Raw genomic sequence first — 18,729 nt, forward strand, 5'->3', positions numbered from 1 at the left:
GTCAGCATTGTGAGCTAGCTGCCAAAATGGCTGATCTGAGTTTAGGCTTTATTGATAGGTGGCTAATGTCCAAAATGAGGGAAGAGATAGTTTTATTGTCTGCCACTATGGCAAAACACATGTTTAGTTCTGGGGCTCACGTTTTAGTGTGGATGTCAATAAAATCAAAAGGTAGTCAGAATAGTATAGACACTCAGAATTATGATAATGACTGGTTATGGGAATTGGTGAAGTTGTTTGAAGATGAGTTGCTGGAAGTATTAGGATGCCTTGTCTCAAGTATTTGAAGAGCTTTCACATAGAAAAGGGATTTATATTTGTTTTTGCTTAGTCCCAAAGAACAGAAATAAGAGCAAAAGGGCAAAGGTTGATATTTCCTAACAATTGTTGCTGACAGAAGGTAGAGTAGGCTGCTTCAGGAGGTAATGAGTTCCTAATTGCCCCAAGTCTTGAAATGGAGACTGGATGACAATTTGTCACGGAGTTCCTATTCTCTTAAAGGAAATTAGAAAAATAAAAAGAGGGCAGTTACCTCTTGGATTGGTACAATTTTAACTTACTCAGCTGCTCTAAAGAGAAAATCTCAAAATCCAGTTTTGTTGCCAGCAAGTAGTTATAAAATATGTATACTATGTTACCAGTTTTGTAGTTTGCTTGCCAGAATACTTTATTTCACTGAGTAAAAGAGGACTTTTGAGCTTGCATTTTTTTAAAAGAAGTTAGCCAATTAGAAAAAAACATCTTTTCTAAATTTTTTTTTGAATTTTTTTTAGTTTCATATATCTGAAAATTTTTAACATCATGTTATTAAAAGGATGGGATAATTTATTCTTTTAAATTGATAGATTTTTAGTGATTTGGGGGAAAGACTTTAAAACTACAGTAAACATTCTGCAATAATATCAATCTTTTTTCCCCCCAGTTTAAAAATTTTTTTCCAATTAATATGTAAAAACAATTTTTAACATTTAAAAAAAAATTTGAGTTCCAAACTCTCTTCCTCCCCTACTTCCTTCTTGAGAAGGCAAGCAATTTGATATAGATTTTACGTATGCAGTAATGTAAGGCAAATTTCCATATTAGCCATGTTGCAAAAGACACAGATCCCAAAAAACCCAAAGTATGCTTTGATCTGCATTCAAACTCCATCAGTTCTCTCTCTGGAGAGGATAGCATTTTTCATCATAAGTCTTTTGGAATTGACCAAGATCCTTGTATTACTAAGAATAAGTCTTTCATAGTTGATCGTCATTCAGTATTGCAGCTACTGTGTATAACATTTTCCTGCTTCTACTCATTTCACTTTCCATCAGGTCCATATAGCCTTCTCAAGTTTTTCTGAAACCATCCTGAACGATGTCAACCTTTAGTATGTTTTCTTCATTATATTCATACAAGATCATATAAGTTCATAGACTTTAAAAAAGTCAATTAACCGATTATTTTATTTAAGGGGGAGAAGCTTACAGATTATTTAAATGCCAATGTTTAACTCCTTTAGGTATCACTTGCAGTTTTGGAAGCTAAGGAGAAATGGAAGACAGAGCTTGGAAACAGTGAAGAAAATGTCAAAGAACTTGAAGCAAAGATTTTTTCTCTCCAGAGGGAACTAGAGTTAAAAGAGGAAGAAATCCCTGTAATTGTCCGAGCTAAATTAGCTAAGTCCCGAAGTGATTGGAACAAAGAAAAGCAAGAAGAAATCCATAGAATTCAAGAACAAAATGAGAAAGATTACCGGAAATTTTTAGATGATCATCGAAATAAAATTAATGAAGTGCTTGCAGCAGCAAAGGAAGATTTTATGAAACAAAAAACTGAGCTAATTCTTCAGAAGGAAGCTGAATTACAGGCATGTCTAGAACAGAAACAGAGAGAATGGACAATTCAGGAAGGCAAGCAGATCCAGATGGAGATTCACCAGTATGAGGAGGATGTTCTGACTGAAATTGAGCTTCTTGTAGAGGAAATTTATGAAGAGCTCAGTGGAATTGAAAACAAACATCTTTCAAAAACCAAATCTCTTTGTTCTCCAAGACGACTAAATACTCAATATTTGGAAAAACTAAGGGCCTGCATACAGATGGCTTTTAGAGGTGCACTGTACCGACTTCTAGAAAATAGTAATCCTGAATGGAAAACGGTATGTTCCAGGGAACTAAAAATAGTTAGCTATTAAGTATGCAGGGTGGTGACTTGAGAATTTACATGTATTATTTTTTTTTCTGTCTCTCCTATACTGTGAATTAGAATTTGTAGTTTAATGAAAATGATAGGATTAATATGGTTTAGAAGCTTTTTTGAAACTTATCCAAAAGATTGAAGAGTCTGCCACCAAGAATTTCTGCTTGTACATAGTGCTTCAAATACTATGCAGATATTTATCTTCTGTCATCTTTTTCCCAGAAAAATGTCACTTTTTTTTTGTGCAGCCTTAAGTTTTCAGGGGTAAAGTTTATCTTGCATCCCCTTTTAATTTAAATGGTCTTAAACAAATATATTAGGTTTTAAGAGATCATCATGTTACAGAACCATATGCGTTGTCTTCAGGAATTTTATAATTTAAAGAAAAAGATATTCTACTACATATAGTTGTTGATAAAAAAGGCAAAACTTGACAAACTCATCAAACTATAAAATATAACCCAACTACAAAGTTTTTAAGTGCGCTGCGTATATATACACACTTATATTATATACACATGGATAGGGTGATTGAACTGTTTTTTTGTTCAGCAGTTTCTATAGGATTTAAATTTATGTAGATTCAGCTTTTTTGCCATAGGGAAGGTCTAATAGGGAAAGTTAATTTTAGTTTATTTAAACATAATAGGCAGAAAGGAACAGGAAATAAGGAACAGCTTAAATAAGGGCTCAGAATGTTAGGAAGTTTTCCTAACCAAAGGAAAAACAGTGAGAGATATAATGAGATTTGATGATGGATTTTAAAGTCTAGGATCTTGGTTTTGACATTGATGTCTAATTGAAAAGCACAGAACTTCTGGAATAAGATGATCTGCAAAATGAGGGAGTAGAACTAGATGGCCTATAAGTTTCTAGTGTGAAGGTTCTAATTCCAGTTTTGGTATAGAATCTTGGGCAAGACATTTGTTTTACTTTTTCATCTGGAAAATAAGGATTAAAACCCCCTAACTTACCTAAATCATAGTTCTGTTATCAGGATACAGTAATAAAAACATTTTGAAATTAAGTGCTCTATGGTTGCAAGATAAATACTGTTATCTTACCATTTGAGTAATCTAAAATTATGCCCTTTAGAGCCAACAGAAACTAAAAAATCATCTTGTCCAATCCCTTTATTTTATAGATGCAAAAACACTGTGACTCAGAGCAATGAAGTGTTTTAGCCAAAGTCACCCCAAATGTAATGGCAGAGCCAAATGTAGAACTCAGGTCTCGTGTTTCCTTCCTAGTATAGTGTTCCTTTGATGACCATATTTTCCTTATTTCCATAGTCCTCTACCATTTTAATGGGAATCTTGCATATTTATTGTGCTGACTCTCATACTTGTCATTACCATTTGACAATTTTTAAATTCTCCATAGAAATGGCTAGCTTTACCAACTTCTGCTACTTTGGTCAGTCAGTTAACAAGCTTTTATTAAATAGTTACTAAGGTCTGTGCTAAATATCCTAAATACTCATTTCCTCAACCTACTCACTTCCCATAAACTCTTCCTCCACCCCGCCTCAGCCATACACAGAGATGGTTATACCCTTGATCTTGCCATCACCCATAAATATACCACTTTTATGTTCAAGAATTCTGAAATCCCTTTTTCTGACCATAGTCTATTGGCTTTTCACCTCTGCCTCTCCTTACAAAATCCTAATCCTCATCCATAATGTGTCCTCCAGTACCTTGACCCCTCTGTTCTCTCCTACTCTGTTCTTCTCCTGCACTAAGCAGTCCTCCCTATCCATACCCTTTGGTGAACCAATTCAACCCTACACTGTCCTTCTCTTTTGAATCCCCAGACCCCCTTATGATATTGTTAATTACTCCCAGTCAAGCCTCAGCCTTGGGTGCTGTTGTTGAATCTTTTCAGTTATGTCTAACTCTTTGTGATCCTATTTGCGGTTTTCTTGGCAAGGATACTGGAGAGGTTTGCCATTTCCTTCTCCAGCTCATTTTTTACAAATGAGGAAATTGAGACAAGCAAGGTTAAGTGACTTGCCCAGGGTCACACTGCTATTAAGTATCTGAAGCTGAATTTGAACTCAGGTCTTCTTGACTCCAGGCTCAGTGCTCTATCCATTTTTATTATTACACATAGTACTGAATGAAGATGGAGACTTCTGCCTGGGTCCACTATAAATTTATGTTACACAACCTTAACTGGACCCTCACTACTCCTAGGCAGTCCTACTATATCTCCTTTATCAACTCACTACCTCACTCTTCACAATGACTCTTTCAAACTTTTTCATCCCTCTTCAGAAGTCCCATGATTCTCCCCACCTGCACCCTCCATTTTCCCAGCTGAGAAACTGGCTTTGCATTTTATAGAAAAAATTGAAGCCATTTGCCATGCTCCCTCTTCTCCCCATTTCCTCCTCTCATATCACTCAGATACATTCTGTCACTTTCTCCTCCTTCACCCAATCCCAAATGATGAAGTGGTATTAGTCCTTAGCAAATGCTAGCCCATACCCATCTACTTATTCAAATAACCCCATTTCATTCCATTCCATTCCATCTTCTTCAGTCTACCCAGGAACTGGGTCGTCATCTACCCCTGGGAGTCAAATTCTATCCCTGAGAAAGGGGAGTAACTTTCAAATTCCTGGTTTGCTACTTGCCTAGGAATGTATGACTATGGTTAATAAGAAAAGTAGCTTCAGCAACTTTAACAGGAAGGCAGCTAAGAACTTTGAGGTAACACATTGTGATTTTAAAATTGTTTACAAATTTAGTACAACTAAAATGCCAAGTGCATGCACTAACATGAAAGATTTAATGTTAAAGAGAAAAAACAAACTTTCACACAAATTTTAAAAACTTCCTTATGTAAGGGGCTGTCTAGCTATACTGTCTAAAATATCTAATGAGTGGTTGCCAATGAATTATAACCTTTAGTAAGAGTTTAGACTTTTAAGCATTTAAGAATTTGGTGAAGAGAGAGAAAGAGGCCTAGATTCAGCTATCTAGCTTGGGGAGCCTGCGTCTCCTGCTCTGCTCCCTGCAAGGTCCTCACAAAAGAGAGTAAGAGAGCGAGCCTCGCCCCTTCTTTGTCTCACCAGCCTCCTCTAAAACTGGGAACATCCCATCCACACAAACAGCTCCAAGCTAATTGGCTGGTAGCTTTCATAGACAGTACCCACGAGCAAACGGCACTTCCTGACACCAAGGAACTGACCACATGTCTTGCCCTCAGACGCCTTCTCCTCGTGGCAGAGCTTTCCTACAGTAACTCTCCAGCAGGTGGTGTCACTCCAATCATTACAGTCCCCATTGTGCTTCAAGTGAAGAGACATGGTTTCCTCACATGAAGCAATAACATTACAGATCCTTATGACTAAGTAAAGGGAATGAAAAGAGAGAAAAAGAAATTGAGCAATGCATTGACAAAGGCTAAAGGGGGCACTCCCCTATTAGCAGGTGGACATCACAAGCAGAAAAACTAAGTCTTTGGAAGTCTTTTCTTGGATGATTCTTAGGATGTCCTCTGGGTGCAGTCATGGAATGGAAGTCTTTTCAGGGGTTGATGTGTGGATGCTGGTAATCAGCCAGGAAAATTTCCTGCAAAATTGAGCTTAACACAACTTTAAAATAGCTTTGTCAATAATCAAATCAAACAGTAAGAGTTCTCAAAAACATGTCTAAGGGAATTCAGAATCTTAGTTGTTACACATGAAACATGTAATAAAACAAAAATTGAAACATTCACTCCTCTAAAACTTAATATTACTATAGTGCCCCCTGTTGAGGGTAAATTGAGAAGATAATTGTAACATTAATTAAAAAAAAATAATTGTTATCTTTGTTTCATCACTTTTTGCATCATCTGCCTAATTATCCTCATGCCATTATGAGAAATTAAAAAATCTAATATAATTGGTAACAGATGTCAAGCCCAAATTCAATACTGTATTTATCATGACACCTGAGATGATTATTGGGGTTACCATAAAAGAACAGAGAAATGATGGGATATGAGCATTCTCACACTTGAGCAAGGGAGAGTCATGTTATGGTAATCAATGACATGACTTATTGTAGAACTATTTCCTACTGCCCATGCAGTATGCCAGGCTTAAAATAGGTGGATGGAATATATGTCCATGCCACTGAACATATTGGAGGAAGCTGAGTTAGACTTAATCAGATGCATAGGATTGAGATGTCCATGGCATCAGGTATATAGGAGGGGGCATAGAAGCCAGGTGTAGAATGAGATGGGTAGGGTGAAAACTTCCAGCCATCTGTCCAATATTATGGGGGAAAATTAAACCAAAAGAAACCAACCTCAATGTTTGTTAAAAGCCGTTCCCTCGGCCATACCTTGACTTCATGCATGTCTACCCTCATGTGACAGTTCAATATCTGCTCTTGCATGTATTTCTCTTATGATCAGATGGCATCCTGGCCAACTAGCATCTGATAATTCAGAATAAAGGCAATTAATGTCTTAAATGATAAGTTCCCATAATCCAAGTCTCATATGGATTTAAAAACTGAGGGTAATAATGATTGTAAAAACCGTAAATGTACCGTGACTCAAAATATAATATACAATTATGCAATAATTTCAAATAATACCCTCTTTTTTAAACTAAGTATACAATTACTTTTGTGAAAAATCAGAACATATTTAAATACAAGTTAAAACACAACACAATCTTAAAAGAATAAGAATCTTTACAAAAATAAGCCCATACTATTGAATTCAAAATGTAGTTGCAATGACATAAAAAGAAACCCTTTGCAATTGAGTCATAGGGTTTTCAAATTGGAACTGCCTATTGCCTCAGGGCTTTGTTAGGGTTCTTTGTTCTTTAGCAGCTGCTATGGGTTTTTTGCTCTTTAGTATCTGCTTGAGTTTTATTTGAAATTTCTTTACCTATAAATGGTGCAGGCTTTACATGGGAACAATGAATCCAAGATTCTTTTTCTCCAATTTTAATAGCAGTGAGGATTGTCAATAATACCTGAAAAGGTCCCTCCCAAGCGGACTGCGTCCCACTGGTCCACTGAAAATTCTTAACATATACATTGTCTCCAGTACTTAAATCATGCAAGGAAAAATCTAAAAGACCACCTTGTATAGCAACTTCTGCCTCATGGAATTCACATAGCCTAGTTTGCAATTCCTGTATATAGGAGGCAACAGAATTATCACCTCCCACCAGTGAATTGGAATTCAAGAAAATATATACAATATCATGGGGTATTGAAAAAGAACGATCACATTTTCTGTGAAAATGAATTGATTACCATAACATGACTTATTGTAGAACTATTTCCTAAAAGATACAAAAATCACATATCTCTCGGAACACATTTTCATTTATTTATATTGTTCCCATTTATTTTTTGGGTGATGGACATTTTTATTTATAGTTTTGTTTTGTTTTTTCTCAGCACAACAGACATTTTATTTTTTCTAGTTACATGTAAGGGTAGCTTTCAACATTCATTTTTGTAAGATTTAGAGTTCCAAATTTTTCTCCCTCCCTCCCTTTCCTCCCCCCCTCCACAAGACATCAACTAATCTGATATAGGTTATATATGTACAATCCACAAGTACCCTTTTTATCAGTTCTTTCTATGGGGGTGGATAGTATGCTTCCTCATTAGTCCCTTGGGATTGTCTTGGATCATTGTATTACTGAGAGTAGTTAAGTCATTCACAATTGCTCATTGAACAATACTGCTGTCACTATGCACAATGTCCTCCCAGCTCTGCTCACTTCACTATACATCAGTTCATATGAGTCTTTCCAGGTTTTTCTGGGATCATCCTGTTTATCATTTCCTATAACACAATACCATTCCACCACAATCATATAGCACAGCTTCTTCCATCATTCCTCAATTGATGGACATTCCTTTGATTCCCAATTCTTAGCCACCACAAAGAGTTGCTATAAATATTTTTTGTACAATTTTTCCCCCTTTTCTCTTTTTCAGGATTACTATTGTTAACTGTTTCCCTCTATCCTATTCCTTTCCCCATGATATTTACTCTATTATCTACCTTCTTTTACCCTATCCCTCTTCAAAAAGGGATTTGCTTCTGTCTGTCCCCTCCCCCAATCTGCCCTCCCTTCTTTTGTCCCTCTTTCTTTATCCCCTTCCCCACCTACTTTCCTGCAGGGTTAGATAGATTATTCCACCCAATTGGATGTGTGTCTTAATCCCTCCTTGATGCAACTCTGATGAGATTAAGGTCTTCGAGCCTGTTCTGAAGAGTGTAAAATTCATTTACTACCTTTCTCTTCCCCTACTCCATAAGCCCCTTTCCTGTTACTTTCATGTGGAATTTCACCCCATTCTACCTCTGCCCTTCTCCCTCCACCAGTGCATTGCCCTCACCCCTCAATTTAACCCTAAGTATGTCATCATGGGGCAGCTAGGTGACACAGTGGACAAAGCATCCACCCTGGACCCAGGGGGATCCCAGCCAAAATCCAGCCTCAGACACAAGACAGTCATCCACTGCACGACCCCAGGTATGTCCCCTAACTCCAATTTTTTATGGTTCTCTAGGGTCTTGTATTTGTAAGTCAATTTTGCCATTCAGTGCAGGTCTTTTCATCACAAATACCTGAAAGTCCTCTTTTTCATTGAAGTTCCATTTTTTCCTCTGAAAGATTATAATGAGTTTTGCTGGGTAGGTGATTCTTGGTTGTAATCCCAATTCCTTTGCCCGCTGGAATATCATATTCCATGCCCTCCAGTCCTTTAATGTAGAAGCTGCTAGATCTTGTGCTAACCTGACTGGGGTTCCACAGTACTTGAATTCTTTCTTTTTGGCAGCTTGCAATATTTTCTCCTTGACCTGAGAGCTCTGGAATTTGGCTATAATATTCCTAGGAGTTTTCCTTTTGGGATCTCTTTCTGAAGGGATCGTTGGATTCCTTTGATTTCTATTTTACCTTCTGCTTCTAAAATATCAGGGCAATTTTCCCTGACAATTTCTTGGAAGATGATATCTAAACTCTTTCCTTGATCATGGTTTTCAGATAGACCAATAATTTTCAAATTATCTCTCCTGGACCTATTTTCCAGGTCAGCAGTTTTTCCCAGAAGATATTTCACATTGCCCTCTTATGTTTTTTATTCATTTGGATTTGATTTATTGTGTCTTGGTTTCTCATAAGTCACTAGCTTCCATTTGTTCAATCCTCATTCTTAGGCAATTATTTTCATCAGAGAGCTTTTGTACCTCTTCCATTTGGCCAATTTGGCTTTTCAAGCTGTTTACTTTTTTCTCATGTCTTTCCTGCATCACCCTCATTTCTCTTTCCATTTTTTCCTCTACCTCTCTGACTTTATCTTCAGAGTCCTTTTTGAGCGCCTCTATGGCCTGAGACCAATTCATATTTTTCTTGGAAGCTTTGGATATAGGGGCCCTGACATTGACATCTTCCTCTGAGGGTGCACCTCGATCTTCCTTGTCACTGAAGAAACTTTCTATGGTCCTCACCTTTCTCTGTCTGCTCAACTTGCCTTTCTTTTACTTGACTTTTAGCTCCTTAAAGTGGGGCACTCTTTCCAGGCTGCAGTATCCCAAGCTTCAGGAGTTCCCAGGTGGTATGATTTAAGGAGCATCAGGTTCTTCACTCCCCTGGCCTGTTCCCTGGTGCATAGATGACCCCAAACCAACTTGCTAATCAATCAGCTTTGTGTTTTGTGGTTGTCAGCTCAGACGAGCCTGTGCCCCTCCTCGACCTGAGCCACTGCTACTCAAGCCTATATCCTGGTTCCCAGCAGGGGTGAAAAACCCAAGTTCTGCCTCAGCATCAGCATAGACCCCTGTAATCTCCCCCCCTGCCCAGGGCTCTGCCCTCTCACCAGACTGTGAGCTTAGTTCCAGACGACACTGGCACTTCAGCTGATTCAGAGGCTCTGGGGGTCTCTTTCTCTGGCAAGGCCTTCCTAGAACTGGATCTGTGTCAGGGTGACTGTGGCATTGGGCTCCACTCCTGTCTCAGCACAGCAGGTCCCTCCTTCCAACCTTCCAAGCCATCCTTGGTTGGAAGATGATTTCAGCACATTCTTCTGTGGGTTTTGCTGCTTTGGGAATTGTCCTATGGCATTATTTAGATGTTTTTTGGAGCAATCCTGTCATGAGTTCGAGAGCTCACTTCCTTTCCTCCACCATCTTGGCTCTGCTCCAGAAATCTGTTTATAGTTTTGAGTTCTAAATTTTATCCCTCCTTTTCTTCCTCCCCTCCCCACTCCCTGAGGGCGGTAAGCAGTTAGATAAAGTTATACATGTGTGATTATGTAAAACATTACTATATTAGTCATTTTGTACAAGAAAACTTGAATAAAAGAAAAAAGAATGAAAGAAAGTGAAAAATAGCATGATTCAGCTTGTGTTCCATCAATATCAGTTTTTTCTTTGGAAGTGGATAGTATATTTCATGAAAAGTCCTTTGGGATTGTCTTGGATCATTGTATTGTTGAGAATAGTTAAGTCATTCACAGTTCTTCATCAAACAATATTGCTGTCTGTGCATAATGTTCTCTTGGTTCTTAAGAGCACATTTTTCAAACATATGAGGAATTGTGTGCTCAAAACAGCAGTGATTATCTTTCTAAATAAATGTTTTGTTTTTTTCTTCATGAAGTTATGGTTAAAACCTTTAGTTGGGACCACAGAATCTCTTGTGCCCAGGGTTCTGTGTCCACCAATTCCGGACTATGCTTTACAATGCCACTGTTGGCACTTGAAGCCAGCTAGTTAATTTTCACAGCCTTCCTTTCAGTAAGCTAACCTATGTACTTTATCTAACTAGGCTATTCCAATACCAGCCTGCTTACTGATGATGAAACAGATTATGCTGAAATTAAAGTACACATGTGAAAAAGATGATGATTTCCCCCACCTTCCTTGTTACCTTAAATAGTTAAAAAGAATTTTTAGGTTAGGAACTGGACATCTAGGCTGCCTAGATTTCAATCTTTATAATTCTTTCCCTTCTCTCTTCCTTTTCTAAAATTTCATTTTCCCCAAAACCTGGACATTTGTTCATTTTCACATCCACAGAATCTCTAAAGCAGGTTTGCTGCTACTTAGGACAGAAAATTTTTCACCCATATGTAATGACCAAGCATATTCAAACATAAAACACTTTGAAAAGTATGGTTTTTCTCCACATTCCTGTGGGGTCTTAGTAATTGGCCAACAACTAAACTCTCTTCCCTTAAGGAGGACAGGTGAAAGAGAAATGATCGGGTTTTTATAGAATCAGGTTGTTGATGGATTTAAGCACTCAAGTATTTCTACAAACCACTAAAAAAAACCTGTAAGAGGCCAAACCATGCCTTGGGGTTTCTGTTTGTGTTTCTAATATTTGTGTCTTTGAAAAAAGAAGATAAAGGCTCTTCTGCTCCACATTGATTATTTGAGAAATATATTTCAGAAAAATGAAGTTGTCATGATCTCAGACACAAAGGAAACTGGAGACCAAGCAAGCCTTCCTGTTTACCATGTTGGACACCAAATGCAACTACAAAAAATACTGAAACAACAGAGCTTCTCACATGGAAAAGCAGCAGAGACTGGTAGAGTAACTTTGTTTTTCTCCTAGTCTTATACATTCTTTTTTTTTAATCAACAAACATTTTATTTTATTTTTTCCAGTTACATGTAAGGGTAGTTTTCAACATTCATTTTGATAAGATTTAGAGTTCCAAATTTTCCTCCCTCACTCCCTCCCTTTCCTCCCCCCTCCACAAGACAGCAACCAGGTTATATATGTACAATCCACAAGTGCTCTTTTTATCAGTTCTTTCTATGGGGGTGGATAGTAAGCTTCCTCATTAGTTCCTTGGGATTGTCTTGGATCATTGCACTGCTGAGAGTAGTTAAGTCATTCACAATTGCTCATTGAACAATACTGCTGTCACTATGCACAATGTCCTCCCAGCTCTGCTCACTTCACTATACATCAGTTCATGAGTCTTTTCCAGATTTTTCTGGGATCATCCTGTTTGTCATTTCCTGTAGCACAAGTCTTATACATTCTTATGTGTACACTAGTATCTTGTGCCTGTCTAGGCGTGTATAGAGATTATTAGAAGTCAGATGTTTGAACTGGTAGTTTCTGCTACATTTTCCAACAACCTTTTTTTGGGGGGGGGGGCGGCAGTTGGGGTTAAGTGACTTGCCCAGGGTCACACAGCTAGTAAGTGCTAAGTGTCTGAGGTCGGATTTGAACTCAGGTCTTCCTTAATCCAGGGTAGGAGCTCTATCCCCTGCGCCACCTAGCTGCCCCTTTCTGCTACATTTTCACAAGAAACCTATTTAAAGACAACATATTCTAGTGAATAGAGTCCTTAGACTGAGATTCGTGAGACCCAGGTGTTCATTCTGGCTATTATTAACCACTATGAAAATCACATTGCCTCGCACGTGATAAATGTTCAGTAAGTAATAAAATGGATAGTTGAATTGATTGCAACCATTTGGGGCTTCAGTTTTTTCTTCTTTCTGTCAAATGGGGAGAATAATTTTAAACTGGCGGAAGTATTAAGAAAATAAAATAGGATAATAGATGTTGAAGTGATTAGAAAGTGGTTAAAATTAAGTGATTAATTAAAGGCACTATGCAAAGGGAAAATGTTACTACTATTTAATTTATTATCCTTTTACTAAAATTCTTTTTGCATTTAGAAGCTGTTGCCAATGATGTGATAATTACTGACATTAAAATGCTTTAAGATTTGCAATACAGATAATTTTATCCCCATTTTACAGTTGAGAAAACCGAGACTCAGAGAGATGAAGCAACTTGTTCATTGTTATACACCTAGTAAGTGTCAGAGATGGAATTCAGGTGCAGGTCTTCCTGGTGCCAACTTCTGCACTCTATTCATTATGTCATGCTGCCTCAAAAAAAAAAATCACCCTATCTCTTTTGCTTCAGTATTATTCTTACCTCACCCCAGAACTGAATTTTACCATAAGAACCCCCTGCCTCTCTCTCATGGCTCTACTTTACTATCTGCTATAATCTAGGAAGTTGGAAGCTTGCCAAGAGAATTAGATAATCAGATTTGTTGAATTACAAATATGGCTTTACACACAATTGTAAGTAGCTAGGCCAGAACAAAGGGCCTGCAGGTATGACTGCCTTTGCTAAGGTAAAGCACATAGTTTTTTTTTTTTTTTAGTGAGGCAATTGGGGTTAAGTGACTTGCCCAGGGTCACACAGCTAGTAAGTGTTAAGTGTCTGAGGCTGGATTTGAACTCAGGTACTCCTGACTCCAGGGCCGGTGCTCTATCCACTTCGCCATCTAGCTGCCCCCGGCACATAGGTTTTTAATAGCAATTTTCCTTGCTAAAAGGGTCTTCAGTAGGTAGGCTCTTTTGTGCCTCTTGAATAGTTGAGATTATCAGAAGTTTTACTGTCTGATAAGTGAATATATTTGTGTAGTTTTTTACTTTTCAAAGTATTTTTATGTCCTTGATGACAGATTAATGAGCCAGATACAGCCTGAATTTTTGCTTTTTGTCTACTTGGGAATACTTTTTAAGAATCTGTGGTTTCATTGGAGTGGATATGCTTTCATCTTATGAAAATCTAAACTAGCCTTCCTCCCCTTAGTAATTGGTCTTTATGAGTTGTTTGGAACAGAAAATATTCATCACTTGGTAGTAGCCAACCTTGTGATGGTAAGGTTCTTTGAATTTAGTTGTACTGGTACTTTCAAGACAGACCTACAGAGTCTACTCTCTGCCTTGCTTGGGAAAAAGCAAAAAATCAATTTTAAGCACAGTTTGACTTAGGGCAATCATGTATGTATGAAATCAAAAATAAAATTCGACTAAAAAAATCAGCATAATCAGATTTTTTAAATAGCATTTTATGTAACGAATCACACTAATAGGTTCTTTTATTAAAGTTTCTGGTGTTTACTACTATGAGAGCATCATCACTATGAAACTAATATGGGGATAGCTATTGATAGTTTTGTAGGTTTGTAGGGGTTATATGTAATGTTCTAGTCTAATATCAGAATCGTGTAATTTTTATAGGGGATAAGGGAGAAAAGGATGTCATATTTTCTCTACTTAAGTCCTACTGAGATACGTTACTATAGGCATGGTGTTGCACCTGGGCTCTTGGAGATCATGCCAGTGCTAGTAAGCTGAAAAAGCTTCTAGTATGAGCCCAGTGATGGCTGCTACACTCATCTGAAGACTGGCCTGCCCAAGTTCACAGAAACTCCTCACTGCATTCAGCCATAGCAGCCTTTGAAGACTAAGGTACAGAGGCCTATGATTTGTGTTGGCGGAGGGTAGTGCACCCCTGTACTAATAAAATCACAGATCTTTGAAGTGTTGAAGCAAACTGAGTGATAGGCAGTATCTGCTGCAACCAAAAGTTTACTACAGTTTTATTTGTGCAGTTTTTCAGTGTAGGAAAATAATCTTTGAACCTCGAGAAGATTCTTGCTGTGAACGATGCCTCCACAAGCTTGAGAAAGCAAAGCAGGAGTGTCAAGATTTGAAAAAAATGTTAGAGAAATCATGCAGGCATCTCCAGCATGCAGTAAGAGAACACAAAGCTACAGTGGAGAAAATTGGAGGTTAGTGTTTGAAAACAGTGAACCTCCTACTGGTGTAAAATGTGCTTCATTTAAACCTCGTTGCTGTGTTCAAAAGTGGTGTTTTCAGTTTATATCAGGCAGGCATTGATCCTCCCTGAGATTAATATAGTCTAATTTTGGTTTTAATAATAGACATTTGAACTATTGACCACAGACATTCATTTTCTCCTTCACTGAAATTCTCTAATCCCCTCTAAATGTAGACTTTTGTCTCTGTTAGAGAAATTTCTTCAACTTTTCCTGAATGATCCAGACGTACATTTTATGTCTAGATCTCATTTTAATCTCTAGTAAAATGAAATCATTGTTCCAGTGTTCTTTATTAAAACTAATATTCTACTTAAGTTTGTTGATTGTATCCTAAATACAATCTTCCTCTAATTTGGGAGGAACAAAAGAAATTATCATTCGTGGTGAGTGCCATAGGCCATTAGTAATCTGACTCTGATAATGACATAAGGGGTATTTCCTGGAAGGGCATGGTTGTCCTCCATTATGTCATCTACCAAACATCAGAAATACCCTCCTATTAAGAATGTTTACCTTAGTAATCCATGACAGATTTTTTTTAAATCTTTGATGAACGTTTCATATTTTCATTGTGTTGTACTTATTAAGATGGCCTAGTCCTTTTTTCACTCTTATTAGTCCTACAAGTTTATTAACTTTTATGTAGATTAATTGCTTTAAATTTGCTATTTAAAAGCCAAAAGGGGTTTCCATTTTGTCTGGTATTTCTTCATTTTAATGAGCAAGTCTTAGAATCATAGAAATTTAGGCCTGGAAGGGACCCAGGGCCTCACTGTGGTATAATAGAGCAGAGAGTTGGGTGTCAGAAGATGGAGTAGAGTCCTGGCTCTGACACTTTTTAGCTGTTTGTCCTTGTTGCAGTCATATGACTTGTGAGCTTTGGTTCCTTTTAGCTTGGTAAAATGGGATTAATGATTCTTTACCTACTCCATAGATTTGTTGTTAGGATCATGGGCATGTGACAGTAAGTAGTATTACCATCTGTGCTAACTTCATTACTTCAAGAATCTGAGACTTCACTGGCATGAGCACCCTCTCCGTTGACATTGGCCTCAATTCCTTGACAGCTTAGTAAATAAATAGTCTTCTAGAAATGCTGTGACCAAAAAAATTCTTCATACTGTGACTACCTGTAGATAACACTCTTGTAACTTAGCTAGGCTGGTCCTCAAATTACATATATTCAGTCCATCACAAGACTCATACTTGAAGCCTTTACCTCAGTGGCCTAACAGAGCTTATACTCTTAAGACACAGTCTTCAAGAACCAAGGGTTACCTTTATACCACAATAAAGAATTAGAGTATAATGTTAGTTGAGGCCAAAAAAAAGCCTGTGATTCTAAGGTTTCCTAATGGGTTTCTTTTCCAAGTGTTAATCAGGCCTCTGCCCTTCCTTGAGCTTTATGAGATATCAAGTAAGATCTGGCACATTCTACACAGTTTGGCCATAGGTGGTATCATTTAGACATATTTTAGGGAACCAAAATTTCACCAGTGAGACCCCTATGTTGACCTAGTGTAGATCCCAACCCACCTACAATTTAGTCTTTTTTTTTTTTTTAGTGAGGCAATTGGGGTTAAGTGACTTGCCCAGAGTCACACAGCTAGTAAGTGTTAAGTGTCTGAGGCCGGACTTGAACTCCAGGGCCGGTGCTCTATCCACTGTGCCACCTAGCTGCCCCTACAATTCAGTCTTTAAAGAATTGCTATGGCCAAAAAATTCATCACCCTATTGCCAACCTGGTGGTAAGCCTATCCAAACTTAGCTACGTGATTTCTTGAATGGCAGATAATAGTCTGTCACTGGATCCATACTCAAACTTTCTAGCTTGGTACCTCTGCTAGAAAGAGCATCCATACTCATCATAATTTTATAGACTGATTTAATATAAAACCTCAGCTAGAATTCTTAGGGAATAAGGGCTTTTTATTGGTGTAACTTTTTTGATTGACTGAAAACTAGCCAGAAGCCCCTTTGTGCTCCAGCTTTTGGAAATCTTAAAAAAAAAATCTTTTTTTTTTACTTCCCTAACTTAGCAAGAAAGAGTGTTTTGAATGACATTTTAATGAATCAACATTAAAGTATCTTGGGGGATAGGAAGGAAGTCATCATTATAAAGATCAGTGGAAAGTTTGAACTAAATTTGTTATCAGGGATTCCTCAGAGTTGCTTTAAAAACACACACACCTAAATCACTGAAGTTGGTTCTTTTTTTCTTGTATTTTGTCCTTTCCTTGTAAAAGCTAGAGGCAGAAAAACATTCCAGTAAATTTAGGGCTTTGGTTTTGTCTTTTTTTAAATGGCAAAAACACTAGAAGGATTGTTAGAGATAATCTAATCCATCCCTTCATTTTACATATAAATAGACTGATGAGGCCCAGAGAAATTAAGTGAGAAGACATAGCCTCAGCAATTGTCTTTCTGGACCAAGAGTTCTAAATTTTTTAGTCTTTCTCTTATGGCAACGATTCTATGCTCTTGATCATTTTAGTTGTTCTCTGGATCTTCTCCATCTCTTACTTTCTATGCAGCTTACTTCTTAATAGGGAAATCTTGCTAGTATTAGTAATCGTCTGAAACACAAACTGTCTTAATATTCGTGGTAGACTGGGTTGCCAAGTGGAGCTGAGCAATGATTCAGGATGGGAAAGCTAAATAACTTCCCATTTTGTCCTGAGTTAGCCCTTCTCAGGGTAACTTGGTTTGTTTGAAGTGATTCCCCAGTACCTTAGTCATCATTTATATTTGAATGTAAGTAAAAAGAAAATCTCATAGCCAAATAGAAATGAGTAGACATTAGCCATACTTCTGTCTTAGGTAATATGGCTAACCAAGAGTTTACTCTATATGAAGCTGCAGAATTGATAGTGTAACAGGGAGACTAGAGTGTGTCTTAAGGGGTTTGTCAAATAATAATTGATGACATTGACATAGTGCTTTAAGGTTTGCAAAGTACATCTAAATATGCATTATCTCACTTGAGTTTCACCACAATCTGCTCAACTAGGTAGTACTGATGTAATTCAACAGAGAAGCTGAAGCTCTGGAGAGGATGAGTGATTCGTCCAGGGTTATATAATGAATAAGTGACAAAAACAAAATATGAATCCAGATCTTTCTGACTCCAAATTCAACTTTTTAACCCCTGCATCACTGCAAAAAAAATTCAGAAATCTCCCATCTCTATTAGCCAGCTTCATCAAGACAACCAAAAGGAACCTTTTTTCTGTATTGCCCAAAAGAGGAAACCAACCAAGATTTTTTTAGCAGTATATATTCCTCTGTGTGGTAAAATATTAGAAGTATAATCTCTTAAGAAACACAAACTGTGCAAAAAAGACATATGAAATTCTATTCATTGGCATCTCCATTTAAATTTCCATGTGTCCTGGGCAGCTAGGTGGCGCAGTGGATAGAGCACCGGCCCTGGAGTCAGGAGGACCTGAGTTCAAATCTAGCCTCAGACACATAACACTTACTAGCTGTGTAACCCCAATTGCCTCACTTAAAAAAATTTTTTTTCCATGTGTCCTCAAAAGAAGAAATTTGAAAAGTCCAGGAGAAGGACAGAGAAGTTCTATGCTACTAGCCACTGCTTACAGAGAAATGTTAAAGATAAATAATTACTTGAAAATAAGAAAAGGTTAGATAGAATTTTGAGGTCAGATTTTTTTTTTTCAGAATTAAAACTACCCTTGTGTCTACATTTATTTTAGCTCATTAGTGGAATGGTGGCCAGAAGAACAAATGGAATGCTTATACAAACCCTATACATATCTACATAAAAATGTTACTGTGAAATTCTGTAAACCAAGTAAATTACAGAAGGAAAATACTATACACAATGTATGGCAAGAGTTGTTGGTTACTGTTGCTATTCAATAAT

General features: G+C 37.4%; 1 protein-coding gene across 1 annotated transcript in view; it reads left to right on the plus strand.

Annotated features, from left to right (window-relative positions):
* CEP152 (centrosomal protein 152) overlaps window positions 1-18,729 on the plus strand; it is a 75,234-nt gene that overhangs the window by 48,923 nt on the left and 7,582 nt on the right. Inside the window, exons 16-18 of the mRNA XM_043985629.1 lie at window positions 1,502-2,140; window positions 11,618-11,759; window positions 14,610-14,789. Of these exons, the coding sequence (XP_043841564.1) occupies window positions 1,502-2,140; window positions 11,618-11,759; window positions 14,610-14,789 (961 nt within the window). The remainder of the gene's footprint in view (window positions 1-1,501; window positions 2,141-11,617; window positions 11,760-14,609; window positions 14,790-18,729) is intronic.

This window comes from Dromiciops gliroides, chromosome 2, assembly GCF_019393635.1.
Source record: "Dromiciops gliroides isolate mDroGli1 chromosome 2, mDroGli1.pri, whole genome shotgun sequence".
Taxonomy (NCBI): domain Eukaryota; kingdom Metazoa; phylum Chordata; class Mammalia; order Microbiotheria; family Microbiotheriidae; genus Dromiciops; species Dromiciops gliroides.